At 46.8% G+C, this 14,620-nt stretch overlaps 1 protein-coding gene across 6 annotated transcripts in view; it reads left to right on the top strand.

Moving 5' to 3' along the window:
• RASAL3 (RAS protein activator like 3) overlaps positions 1 to 2,545 on the top strand; it is a 59,968-nt gene extending 57,423 nt beyond the window's left edge. For 5 of the 6 annotated variants that reach the window (XM_083718532.1, XM_083718531.1, XM_083718528.1 and 2 more), the window contains one exon: positions 527 to 2,545. In XM_083718532.1, coding sequence (XP_083574658.1) covers positions 527 to 682 — 156 coding nt within the window. In that variant the 3' untranslated portion in view covers positions 683 to 2,545. The remainder of the gene's footprint in view (positions 1 to 526) is intronic. The other variant, XR_014559323.1, reaches the window with a different exon arrangement.
• The last annotated feature ends 12,075 nt before the right edge of the window (positions 2,546 to 14,620 follow it).

Genomic DNA, 14,620 nt, shown 5'->3' on the forward strand with positions numbered 1-14,620 from the left:
GCTCTATCTTGCAAGCCCTGCAGAAAGATATCAAGTCCCGCAGGGCCCTAATCTCTTGTGACAGAGCGTTCCACCACGTCGGGGCCAGTACTGAAAAGGCCCTGGTCCTAGTTGAGACCAGTCTAACCTTGCGGCTCGGGACCTCCAAAGTGTTGTTATTTGTTGACCTTAAGGTCCTCTGCAGGGCATACCAAGAGAGGCAGTCCCGTAGGTATGTGAGTCCTAGGCCACATAGGGCTTTAAAGGTCAAAACCAGCACCTTAAGCCTGACCATGTACTCCACCGGGAGCCAGTGCAGCTGGTAAAGCAGGGGATGAATGTGATCCCACGGCAAGGACCCCGTAAGGAGCCTCGCTGGGGCATTCTGCACCTGCTGGAGTTTCTGGGTCAGCTTCAAGGGCAGCTCCGCGTAGAGCGAGTTTCAATAACAATCAAGCCTGGAGGTGACCGTTGCATGGATCACCGTGGCCAGATCACGGCGAGAAAGATACACAAGCCAACTGTTTCTCCAATGTTCCCTTTGCAGGAGCGCCGCCTGTCTGGGATGGAGAGGGACCACGACCAGCTCCTCCGTGCTGTTGGCCAGATGCTGGGATATGCAGGGAAACCGTCCAATGCACAGCAGAAGCCCCACTCGGGGCCAGTGTGGGTGGACAGGGCTGAGAATGGGGACGAAACCTAGCCCGCTTCCCTTCGCATCCGAAAATGCAAAGCTGGCGCATCTCCGGAGTGGAAACTCTCCTCTCCCAGGACAGCCCTGGAAGTCTCTCCAAGGGGGACCTTCCTGCACATCGCTCTGGTGGATCCTTCAGCTGGAGCCCACAGGGAGCTTTGCTACAACCTCTTGTGCCTTCCTCTCGGCTTAGTTTCCAATGCTACACAGCCATCGCCACCCTTTCAGCCCTGCCTGAGACGGCATCCATTCCACAAGCCCTGGCTTTGTTTCTGGCTGCAGCTTTCATCCGCAACGGCTGCTTTCCCTTCTCTTCTGAGATGAACCATTTCTCCTCCCATCCGATTTGCCCCCCAGTATTTTCATATCACAAGGGACGCGGGTGGTGCTGTGGGTTAAACCACAGAGCCTAGAACTTGCCGATCAGAAGGTCGGCGGTTCAAATCCCCGCAACGGGGTGAGCTCCCATTGCTCGGTCCCTGCTCCTGTCAACCTAGCAGTTCGAAAGCACACCAGTGCAAGTAGATAAATAGGTACCGCTCCAGCAGGAAGGTAAATGGTGTTTCCGTGCGCTGCTCTGGTTTGCCAGAAGCGGCTCAGTCATGCTTGCCACATGACCCGGAAGCTGTACGCTGGCTCCCTCGGCCAATAAAGCGAGATGAGCGCCGCAACCTCAGAGTCGGCCATGACTGGACCTAATGGTCAGGGGTCCCTTTACCTTTACCTTATTTTCATATCACAATAGCAGAGATGTGGGTGTTTAAATCTGGAGTTTTCCCAGCTATATAGAAAGGATGTCGTCTTGTCCACTTCTCCCATGTCTAGAAAGCACAGGTCCGAGAGGTTTTCCACTTGCCCTGTTTGTAAAAACCCAATGACTGTTTGTTCCAGTTGAGCGCTTAACCACCCCGGTTTTCTCCGGGGGAAAGTGGCCAGGAAAATGTGAATGATCCCAAATTGCTAGGGTTGCCATACGTCTGGAATTTCCCAGACATAGCCAGAATACTGCAGTTAGAAGCCAAACTTTTGTGTCTGGATTTTCACTTTTTGAAATATGGCAACCCTACGAATTGCGAACCTTCTTCTTTTTGTGAATACAGTGGACCCTCTGGATACAAATAAAATTCATCCCAGAGGTCCGTACGTACCCCGAAAAATCTGCAAGTAGAGGCGCCGCTTCTGCGCATGTGCACGGCATGATAGAGCACTTCTGCGCATTCACACGCAACAAAACCCGGAAGAATACACTTCTGGGTTTGCCGCATTCGCAACCCGAAAGTTACTTTACCCAAAGGTCATGTAACCCGAGGGTCCATCAAGCAATAAAGGCATAAAAGTGAAAGCACTTGTGGGTGGACAAAGATACACAATTTTACACACAGAAACAGCAGCCCATTGTACACATGAATGCCCTAGTGTGGACACAGCGTAAAAGAGTGAAGGGGGAAGAAACTGCACCTCTCTGAGCACACCACTTGCCTCCCTGCATTGTTTTCTCTTAGCCAGGCTCACGTCCAGTGTCAGAATCTGGCCAGCTGGCAGGCTCATTCTCCTGGAAGACAAAGACTGGTGAGAGAAGTAAGCCATGAACAGAGAGCGGCTCCATACCTTTCACCCCTGCATCTCCTTTGCTATTTGACTTGGACCCTCCTCTGCCTCCCCCTTTCCTGCATGATCAGTACAGATCCAGGTTCAAATGCAGGGATCTGATGACACCTTGTTCAATTTGAAGCTGAGAATCAATAGTTTGTGTCTTTCTGCCAGGCTTGTTTCGGCATGCCTGTATAATCCAGCATCTGCCATTGAGCTATGCAATGTCTCAACTTTTCTTTTACCATGCAAATATAATTCTGGTTTGTCAGTTTTGAGATATATATGTTAAGAGCTTGCAGTTTTTCAGCAGGTACGAGGCTGTGGGGTGGGGATGTGGGGTACAAATGGATAAACTGTGTGCAGAAGGCCATCAGGACTCCTGCCCCCTTTCCATCAGAAGGTCTTAAATTATTTCTTTATAGGCATAAAGAGCTGGATTTTCTTGGGAGGGGGTGTTGTTCACATTAACCCGTCAATACACTGAATCTCCAACCGGCCTTGGGGAATCTGCATAAATTGACTGAATTTTGTTCATTCTTCAGCCAAGCTTTGCAGATGCTTCAAGGGCTTCTGGGATGCACAATGCTGGCCTGAGTCCTGGACATTGGCCAGGATCAACTGGAATCTTACTTTCTTGGAGTCCTTTCCCATTTTGGTGGTTCTTTTCAGATGGAGTTCAAAAACATCAGAGTCCACTTTTGATGTGGCAACCAGGTTGTTGTACGACTCTGAGTGGGTCTTGTGCCTGGTGAGAGCATTTGTGCCGGTGTGCTTGGGACCAAACGTCTTTTCAGCCTGCCATGAAAACAATGATGCTGATGCACCGGCTCAATTTCAAGTGACGAGGTCCTGAGCTCAAGCACTGGGAACTCCCCTCAACTCAGAACCATTCCTGGAGGGCCTGAGGGAACGTGGAATTTTGTTGCTGTACCGTGTGAGGCTTTGGGGACTCGGCTTCCTACACCCCCCCCGGCTGTAGATAAGCAGAACAAAGCAAAAAGAGTCTCTCACCATTTAAAGAGTTTTTAATGATCACAGCAAAAGAACAAAGCATCCATTCTCGGAACGAAGGTGCTCCCAATTAAGGTTTCCACCCACTTCCCCGCTAGTCACTTCTGTGCCTTGAAACCTGATCTCACAACCACTGTGCTTTTTATGTAGCCACCTTATCTGCTCTGTGTGACCTTGGACTGATAGGCTGGACACTTTCCAGCGAGAGAGAGAGTCTGTTAGCTCTCTCTCTTCCAGTTCTTCTTCACTTTGCTGTTCACCCCCCCCCCCCAGTTCTTCCCAACTTTTGCCTTCAGAACTATGCCCCTCTGCAAACCACTGTTCCAGATCTATACTGCTCCACTGCTCCTGGGCAGCTTCAGGATCCTGGTCAGGGGGAGGGGGAGGCTCCCACCATTCCTCATCAGAGCCATACTCCTCAGCCTGGTCTCTGACATACTGGAAACATACGTCCCTTGATTTCCAGGCACAGGTCTGAGCAGTTTTGCTTTTGTCATTCCACTTTCCCTGGGAAAACCCACTCTTTGCTGTTGAATCAGTACAAACGTACGTTGGGTTTCCCCAGAGATTGACATTTGTTCTGCTTTAGCAGCAAACGGCGGGTTTTCCTGGGGAAAGTGGTGGGACAAAAGGAAAACCTCCTGTGCCTAAGAAATTGTGGGGCAAATGGAAGTGGGGATGAGCTCTTGCAACAGGGCTGGAGAAACCTTCCAAGGATTTTCCAGGAGTTGGCTTCAGCTGAGGCCCCACATCATTTTAGAGCAAGGCGAAGGATTGGTTTCATTTGCTTTCAACCGCCTTGTCACATAGCCAAATCGGATTGGCTACATAGTGCCACGATATCACCACATTCCCTACATATAATCCCCAGGGATCACCTGGGGAAAAAGAGATCCAGGGCAGTGGGAAGTGGGTGATGGCGATGAAACAGGAGCAGAAGGGGAAACTAGAGCTCAAAAACTCAGTGAAAACTGAAAAAGTAAACGTACTGTTTAGAGGGGGGGGGGGTCATTTTGTGCCTCCAAAATCTGCTTTTCCTCCAAAAACATCCGTAGGGATAAAATCAGTGCCTCTAGGGCAGTTTACATCCACTGAAGTCCCACCACTGGTTTGGGAAATGGTTTACACACAACAATGTTAGTTGCAATCCGTATCAGTCCTATATCCAGGGTTTTCTTAGGAGACGCTGAATGCTGATGCATTTTCCAGAAATCCAGCTTTAATCTGAACAAAGGAGGTGGGGAAGAAACAACCTAGCTGCATTTTAAGCCAGTCAAGCGTCCAAAGCCAAGCAGCCAAAACTATATGTTGCAAAAAGCACTTCTGGACACTAGGAGGTGCCCTGTTTCCAAAAATAAAAGTTTTCCTTTTGACATACTTGTTCAAAGAAAAGGGACGCCTGCAACTTTCACCTCCAGGGCAAGGCAAATATTGTGCCCCCCTAACCGGTGGTTCCTGTCAAGTCTGGGTGGTGATGGGGGTGAGAAACGGTTTTCCCGGCAGGGAGAGGGAAGCTGGGGATGGAACAGCGGCAACCGTTAATTTTATTATTATTTATTTCACTGATTTTTTACACCGCCTGTAACCCCTCAAACTGGATTGTTTTTCTTTTGAAATTTTGTGGGGCTCCTCTCTAATTTTGCACCCAGGGCAATAGCCCCTCTGCACACACACATACACACACTGCTGTGCCATTGGGCTCACCTACTGAATATGCCATCACACGTGTCAAAAACTCGCCTCTAGGAAGAGGCACCAGTGGAACCTCCATACCTGTGAGTGTTTTGCTTCTGTTCTCTTCTTCCTTCAGAAAAGAAAAAAGGGGAAAAGAGAGGTGGACTTCGGTATTTCAAATTTCAGCGGCGCCCTGTGCGAGGCCAAAATTTGGCACACACCCCCCCACCTTCTGTTCTGCTCATTTCACTACATCATAGATCTGATGCCCTGCACCGCCCACTAGGCTCGGTGCCCAGTGCGGTCGCGTTGCCCTAAATGTGCCTCTGAAGTCATGACATCAAAATGCCAGTTCCCAAGGTTTTGTCACACTCTGCTGATGTGACAAAAAAAACAACCTGGGAGGGTGTGAATGATCTGCAGTCTGCTGAGAAAGGACTAAACTTTGGAAAGAAGCAGAAGTCCCAGCAAAGGAAGAATGGATACAGAAACTTATGGAATATGCAGAAATGGCAAAACTTAAGGAAGAATAAGAAATCAAGATAGCATTTTTTTTTAAATAAAAGAATGGAAATGGTTTATTGACTATTTACAGAAAAATCATAAACAGATAAAAACATTGGCAGGATTACTGTAGCAACCTGCAGTTTCATAAGAGTATATATTTAAAGAAGGTGAATAAAGGAGCAAATTAAGCTAATGTGGATATGCAGAAGGTGTCAAAAATAAATTTAAGGAACCGCAGAAGAATTTTGAAATGTCAAAATGAATGTAAAATTGGTGAAATGTATAAAACTAGTGAAATGTATAAACGTGAAAAGAAAGAAAGAAAGAAAGAAAGAAAGAAAGAAAGAAAGAGAAAGAAAGAGAAAGAAAATAAGAGAGAAAACAATAAAGAGAGAGAGAGAGGACTAAACTTGCGTCACATCCCAGACAAAGGCAGTATGTCTTTTTATTTTCTCCAGTACACATGAATGTTTGGTGGTTTCTCTTAAAGAGAAGGAAAGTACTGACACAATGTTGTGGTTGGGGCAAACCGGCTTGCTGCCCCTGACCCGGAGACGCACCATGCTCACCACCAGGGCTCTGACAGAAACGCATGCTCACTCAGTGCTTCGAGTGCCACTGTGGAGTCATGGTGAAGAGTGTCATGCTAGGATCTGGGAGAGACCAAGTTCAAATCCGTCCTGGACCATGAAGCTCCCTAGGTGATCTTAGACCAGCGCCTGTCTTTCAGCCCAACCTACCTTACAGGGTTGTTGTCAGGGTTAAATGAGTGGGGGGGGGACATGAGACCACCTAGAACCCCTTGGAGGAAAAGGTGGGATACAATTGCAATAAAGTAAACAAACAAACCCTACTGGATGTCTTTGAGGCACATTTATGGAATTTTATTTGCTTGGTTTAAACAAGTGTGGGCTGTGTTTTTCTTCTAGAAAGAAGGTGACAGTACTCACTTTGAAGTTGCTAGAGTAAGTGCCACACTTTTGATTTCTTTTTTTAAGAAAGAAAATGTCCTGTACTGCGTACCCGTGAGTACTCTCAGAAAAAAAACACCACACTGAGTGTGGGAAAAGGAAGTAGGCCCCACTGGTCGTCTTTGTCTTCGTCTTCTTCTTCTTCATCATCATCTTCATCATCATATCTGATCTGACCAAGGCTGAAACTGAAAACCGCTGGAATTCCCACAGTAGTTGCAGAAAGAGACTGAGAGAAATTTCTCAGAAGAACAGCTCTGGAGTGGCAGCAAGTATACACAACCATATAGCAAATAGTGTGGTTCCTTAAGAATGCAAATTGTCTATCTATAGGGTGGGAATCTTTCCCCACCTCCCCAGCTCAAGCGACACATTCATCATCTCACAGACAATCTCCCGGGTTAGGGGTGGGACATGCTGTTCTTGTTCTTGAGGCAAAATGGAAAGTTCCGCTCCTCTCTGCAGCACTGATCACCCCATCCCTGCCACCCCACCATTCACCTCGGCTGGCACTGCCACCCGCCGCTGTCCCCTCTGCTAACTTAAGGCGAGCTCTCACGAGACCTTGCTGAAGCCTCACGAGATCTCTCACTCTCCATGAGATCTTGGCGAGATCTCTAGCCGGAAATTGGCACCAATGCTTCTCCACCTGCAGTGGAAGTCAGCAAAGCATGAAGCACTTGCAACTGAAGCTGCAACATGCTAAGGAATGTGTTCAGAAAGGACTAGTAACAGTGTCCTACATGCCGGGTAATGAAATTCCTGCTGATTTATTGCCCAAGGTTGTTCCGAAGGATCAACACTGTACCTATGTACAGAAACTGGGTTTGTACTGAGATTGTACTAACACCCTGCCCAGTGGTGTTCACAGAAAGGGGGAGGATGTTAGTTTCTGTTCTTATCACTGTGCAGCTGCTTGGAGTCACAGGACTCTGTTTTACATTCCAGAGACATTCCAGACTGTTGGAAGTCTCACGGAAGACGGATGTGATGTTACTGTTTCCTGTTCCTTTGTTTTTGCAGTTGCTCTCTGCTTTCACAGAGAGAGGATGTATTTATTTTCTGTCTGCGTAGCTTAGTAATAAAACTCTTAGCATGTAGCTCATAAATCTCGTCACTTCTGCTGCTTTGAAACTCTAATGGGAACGTGCTTGGAGCCTTATCAAAGGCTCAAGTCGTTAATCACGTCGGAGGAGTCGCTCGGTCGAATGCAGGTCCCGACAGCCATGTGGGTGCTGCCTCGGGGGGCTTCAGCCTTATTTACGGAAGGCTTTTTAGGGGGTGCCCCTCTAGAAGGGACATCTCCAGGCTCGGGGAGGTGTGTGTGTGTGTGTGTGTGTGTGTGTGTGTGTGTGTGTGGTGCTTGTGCATTACATTGTAATGAAGGGGGGGTCTCCTGCTACAAGGGGAAGGAGGTTTAACAAACTAAGGGACATTGTCCTCTTTCTTTGCTCCTCCTGATGGAAACATGCTGATGGGGATAGATATGCTCCTGCTTTAAGTTGTTTACATACTGTCTTCTCTTGCACATTATTTACTATAAAGCTTGATGACTAAGCTCCTTAGTGACAAAATGTCGGATTACCGGAACGACACCCGAGCACTTAACCACTGGTATATCACAAGTAGTGCTGTGGGTGGCACTGTGGTCTAAACCTCTGAGCCTCTTGGGCTTGCCAATCAGAAGGTTGGTGGTTCGAATCCCCATGAAGGGGTGAGCTCCTGTTGCTCTGTCCCAGCTGCTGCCAACCTAGCAGTTCGAAAGCATACCAACGCAAGTAGTAGTACAATAAGTACTGCTGTGACAAGATGGTAAACAGCGTGTTTGTGCGCTCTGGCTTCTGTCATGGTGTCCCGTTGCACCAGAAGCAGTTTAGTCATGCTGGCCACATGACCCGGAAAACTGTCGGTGGACAAATGCCAGCTCCTTTGGCCTGAAAACAAGATGAGTGCCACACCCCATAGTCGCCTTTGACTGTCCAGGGGTCCTTTACCTTTACCTTTTTATATCACAAGTGGACTCTTTATTACTGTGTCTGCAATTGTTCAAGATAAAATCCATTTTGGAAAGAGAAGAAATTGAGCACCAAACCAGTTACAGTGGTACCTCGGGTTAAGTACTTAATTTGTTCCAGAGGTCCGTTCTTAACCTGAAACTGTTCTTAACCTGAAGCACCACTTTAGCTAATGGGGCCTCCTGCTGCTGCTGCGCCGCCGGAGCACGATTTCTGTTCTCAACCTGAAGCAAAGTTCTTAACCTGAGGTACTATTTCTGAGTTAGTGAAGTCTGTAACCTGAAGCATATGTAACCTGAGGTCCCACTGTATTATATTACAAGCGAACTCTTTATTTACTGCGGTTGCTATTGTTTAAGATAAAAACTATTTGGGAGAGAAACTACTTTTGCCATTTGCATGGATGTCTATTGTTTGTTTACAGATAGTTGCCTTGGGGATATTATCTTGTGTCGATTGCAGGGGAAAGAGGCAGCAGTTTCCTCTCAATAGTGCTATTGCAGTGTTCATCAGATGGGTAGGGACAAGGTTGCAGCGGCAAGTTCAGGGGAACTTGTACCCTCCAACATTTCTCCATCCTATTCCATACTACTACTACTACTACTACTACTACTACTACTACTACTACTAATTTATTAGTTATACCCTGCCCATCTGACTGGGTTGCCCCAGTCACTCTGTGTGTCTTCTAACATATAAATAATAATCAAACACTAAATGTTTTTTTAAAAAAACACCTTCTCTATACAGGGCTGCCTTCAGATGTCTTCTAAAGGTTGAAAAACTGCTTATCTCGTTGGCTCGGGGGTTGCATAACTCCATACACTCCAACATTTCTCCAAGGAAAACAGGGACGTCCTAAAGAAAAGTGGGACATTCCGGGATCAAAACAGAACCAAAACAGCTTCTGTATATCTGGGTCTGCCCCTGGAAAACAGAGACACTTGGATCGTCTGGGAGCTTGCCCAACCTCACTGCTGCCCCCTTACCCCACCCTGCCCTCTTGCAAGCCACCGCTGTGGTCTAGAGAGGTGGCATAGCCTGTCCCATGGGCAGGACAGCGAGGCCCAGAGGTCTCCATTTGGTCCCCATGCCTGTTGCATTCCCACTGCTGGTCTCTGGTTTGCCAGGAAGAAGCACCAGATTAGGAAATGTTCCTACCTGCCACTCCCAGATTTGCTCTTGCAGGCTCTGGTTCTTAAGAGTCTTTTCCCCACAACATGAAACAGGATGAAGCCATCCTTTCCCCACTTCTCAGGTTTGTTGACAAACCTGTCCAAGAATTTAAGGCTTGGTACCTATGAGTAATTCAGATGTGCCAATGCTGCCAGGTCTTCTTGACATGGCTTCTTTGCCTCAGATAATGTTCGTCCCAGGGAAGAAAAGGTTCAAGACCTGTGAAGTTTTGTCTTCCAAGTGGGGGCAGATTCCATTAGAAGGGGCTGCCTCTTAAGGCACACAGAAATGTTCACCGGACAGATGAGTTCTGTGTAAATCAAAAGTCTGTGTGGAACTCTTCTGCTGTCCTGTCTGGTTGGTGGGCCTTGAGGTAACAGCTGTCAGAACCCCCATAATCATCATGGAAATGTGAAGCTAGAGAAGACCCCACTCTGGGGGCCTGGGCACAAAAAATGGAGGCAAATTATTTCCTCAGTCTCATCTGAGTCAGAGATCCCTCATTGCAAGTGACAACTGCCACAACTGCCACAAAAAGCAAGCAGGCGGCCACCAAAAGCAAGCAGGCGGCCACCAAATCAGAAATAAACAGCACTGGGTGTCATGGCCCCTGAGAAGACGGGTGTGCATACAGTATATGGGTCATGCTGCCATCTATAAGTGGGCCCCTCTGCCCCAATGCCTCTAAGGTCCAACAAGGCTTGGAGGAATTGGGCCTGTTTGCTTTTGCTGGGTGTCTGCTGGGGTCTCTCCCCACCAAAGCTTCCCCTGCCCCCAAATGCTTTATTTGATACCCTCAGGGCTAGCTGATGAAGGTTTTGACATTTCAGGGTACAGAGAGTTGTGGACAAAATAGTACCACATAGGGGGCTAGTTCTAGGGTGAGTGCAGGATGGCCTATTGACCCCAAGACTCCAAACCATTCTGGTTTAAAGCCAAATGAGATATAATGGGGTGGCTACTGCGAGTAGATTTTATTTATGCACCATTCACACATAATCTGAACAAACCCAAACCCCTGTGTTGCAAAATGTAACAATCTACAAAAATGCAAACACAACACGCTGGCTAATAACTGTTAGTGAATTGGTTATTATGTCATTCAAAATATACGAATAAGCCACTTCAAAATGATGTATATATCATACAACACATCTCACAAAATATACAAGTAACTACAAGTTGTGATATGTATCAGAGTCAAACAAAGAATCAAACAAATCAATGAATGGCGAGGAATGCCAAGCCGTCTCTCAAAGGAAGACGTCTCACAAAAGTCTCAAAACCACAGTATATCCGGAAAAGTTCAACTGTTTCGGAATAAAATCTTCATCAGCAAAGAATTATCAATTAAATATTCATATTAGTGGGGATCCACTAGCATGATCCCCACTAGTATGAATATTTCATTGATAATTATTCCAAAACAGTTGAACTATTCTGGATATTTTGAATGACATCATAACCGATTATATATTCACTAACAGTTATTAGCCAGCGTGTTGCGTTTGCATTTTTGTAGACCATTCACACATAAGGCAGCATCTGAGATGTCTTTTTAAAAAAAAAATTGAAAGGAGTAAACTTAAATTTACCTCTCACACCATATAACTGTGGCAGTTACTTTCAGTCCATAGGGATATCACACTGATTTAAGACAAAGGACTCATGTATCTCCAAATCCCATGGGTGATGGTGCGTTTTTGACAACATGGGTGTGTATGTGTATGAAATCATGAGGGATGCAAAGTGCCTGCATGACCCACAGAAATCGGATCCTTATGATCCTTTGGCCTAAAGGGAAAAAACCTGAATGATTACGGGAGCTGAACATAATGCATGTAGTGCCAGAGCTGTCTTTCCCATTGGGCTTACTGGCGCGTTGCGCCAGGGCGCCAGCCTCGCGGGGTGCCCCAGCAAGTGGGGGAGCTGCACGGCTTTGCCAGCGGCCTCCCCTTTCCCTCCTGCATGCCCGCCAGCTATGCCCTGTCAACCATATGGCTGGTGGGCGTGCAGTTTGCCTCCCAAGTCTCCTTGGGAGGAGAGCGATCCCCACAGAGGCTTAGGATGGAAGCTGCGTCCCACTAACTATATGGCTGGCGGACGTGCAGCTTCCTTCCCAAGCCCCCATGGTAGGAGACCGATTCCTGCAGAGGCTTGGGAAAAGGTTGACAACTCTGGGAAACAGGGGGTGGGGCGCCAGAGGGATCTTTGCACCATGGCGCCGGATATGCTTAAGATGGCCCTGTGTAGTGCTCACTCTGTCAGTTCCACAGCAAATAGACATGTGCAACCCATGCTCCACTAGACACATAGGGTTTCCAGATGGGTGAGCATGTGAATCATGCCAAAGATTCACCCAGGGGCAGCCCATTTAGCCACCTGAGGCGAGGCAAGAATGTGCCACCCCTTAACACGCTCCTCTCCCAAAACATGGCATGAAAGAGGTGTTCCACAAAGCCTTGCTATTTGTCTTTTCCACCCGGGGGGGGGGAAATATCAGCAACACTGCGCCCTCCCCCCAAAATGTGGCGACAGTGGGGCATCCTGGCAGTGGCAGAATCTGCAGGGCAGGTGGGGTGCTGCCTCTAGTGCTTCTGCTGCCTGAGGCAGCCGCTCTGTATGCGCCTTGAAAACTGACAACTTCCCACACTGGCTGAGCTTTCCTAGGCAAGAACCTGCTTCATCGTGACCTAAACAGACGTCCAGAATGGCTGAAGGACCCCAGCGCATAGTACAAATTCTAGAGGGAGGGAGAGGCAAATTGAAAATAACTGAAACACAAAAGGCGCGGCTTAAGGGCTCATCTGCTGCCTAGCAAAGCTCCTGCAAACATTGCATGCAAACACTCTCGGTTTCTGCCACTCCAACCAACCAGCTCTTCCGCCCAAGGGTGACCTAGGAGGGCTGTAGTCTGGAAAGCTGCTTCAGAGGCAGGAAGCCCAGCCCAGGATCTGAGGAGAAGGCTGCCCTCTGCAGCTGTTTTGGGCTTGGGGATTCCGCACATTCTCTGCATATCTCTACCCCACTCCATGCAGTCTTGAAGCCAACCCACGGCAGCGAGGGGAGGAGTTGCAAAGTGGTCTGTTGCAGGTCATTGCGAATCAGCAGCATGTAGGAGGGCCTCTCCGGGGAAGCCAGAGATTCTTGAGATGTGGGCTGGGTGCCGCCTTCCTGGCAGATGTGCATAGCTGCACATAGAGTAACGTCCCACATGAGGGTGCTGTGTTGAAATCCTAGAATGAAATACATCTTTCTGCAGTGAGAGAGGGAGGAGGAGAGATTGTGGCCCTCAGCGTGGAGGCAAACAGTATCTCTTATTTATGCCTTCAAAAAACATCAACAACCCTGCCCCATTGCTACATCTTTAGACTTCCTTCCTGTAATATTATGGGAGGAGTTCAATGTCGTGCTAAGGCAATCGTCCCACCAGGGCAAACTTAAAAAAAACCACTTTATATTTTTCAACGTTGTTGTTGTTTAGTCGTTTAGTCGTGTCCGACTCTTCGTGACCCCATGGACCAGAGCATGCCAGGCACTCCTGTCTTCCACTACCTCCCGCAGTTTGGTCACATTCACATTAAAATAAACCTGTCCCCATTCACATCTTTCTTTAAAATAAACCAGTCATTTACTACTTCCCTTCTTCCCCTTCCCTGGTTCCTTTAATTTCCCCACCTATCCCACATATTCTTGGCTATCCATCTAACTCCCTCATTCCTTTATGATTCCTTTATGATTCCTTTGTTATGTGTTATAACTGTTGAATTTACCTTCACCCTACAAACGTTTTCACGTGCTTACAGTTGTTTTCCAGATACTCCACAAAAATATTTTTCCATTCCTCTTTATATACTTGATCTTCTTGTTCTCTTATTTCACTTCTTAGACCTGCTAACTCTGCATATTCTGTCATTTTTAATTGCCAATCCTCCTTATTCACTCATTTGCCAATTCCTGGGCTAACAAAATCCTAACTGCTGTAAGGAGGCAAACATTTTGGCTTGCCAGATAGCACACTTCTCTAGAGATGTCTTGACCCACCTACCCCCTCCCCCAGGCCAATTTTCTTTCTTCATTTATTTATTTATACTTTTCAAGTTTGTACATTTCACTAATTTTATACATTTTGCTAATTTTGCAATCATTTTGACATTTCAAAACTTGACTTCCTTCCCCCATCTTTCTACAGTTCGTTAAAGTTGTTTTTAATATCTTCTGCATATCCAGATTAACTTAATTTGCTCCTTTATTCATCATCTTTAAATATATATACTCTTATGTAACTGCAGGTTATTACAGTAAACCTGCCAGTATTTTTATCTGTTAATGATTTATCTGTAAATATTCAAAAAACCGTTTCTATTCTTTTATTTTTTTAAAAATGTTATCTTGATTTCTTATTCTTCCAGTAAGTTTCGCCATTTCTGCATATTCCATATTTTTTTCAGAGTCAATTTTGGGGCTGTGCGGGGAGTAGCTTTGCAAGTGGAAGCAGCTGGTCAGGGCTTCCCTAAGCTGAGTCCCACCCCTGTGCCGAATTGACGTAGGCTATAAACTAAACAAGCTATAGCTTAGGGCCCAACTCTCTTGGGGGGGGCAAAAAATTTAAAGGGAAAAAACCTGGATGTACATTTCCAAAATATAAGATAAAAATCAAATAAAACCTACATACAGCAACAGTGTTGTGTGTTGTGTAGGCTCCCATGATGGAAGTCATGGGCCCCGCCTGCTAGCCTACTCCCTAAAATATCACTGGTTTGCTCATTTCTATATACAGATACAGAGTGCCTACATTCTGCGTGGACTGGTTGCATGGGAAGAAGAAGAAGAAGAAGAAGAAGAAGAAGAAGAAGAAGAAGAAGAAGAAGAAGAGTAGTTTGGACTTGATACCCCGCCTTTCATTCCCCTTAAGGAGTCTCAAAGCAGCTAACAATCTCCTTTCCCTTCCTCCCCCACAGCAAACACCCTGTGAGGTGAGTGGGGCTGAGAGACTTCAG

The sequence above is a fragment of the Podarcis gaigeae genome (genome assembly GCF_964106915.1).
Source record: "Podarcis gaigeae genome assembly, chromosome: 17".
Taxonomy (NCBI): Eukaryota; Metazoa; Chordata; class Lepidosauria; order Squamata; family Lacertidae; genus Podarcis; species Podarcis gaigeae.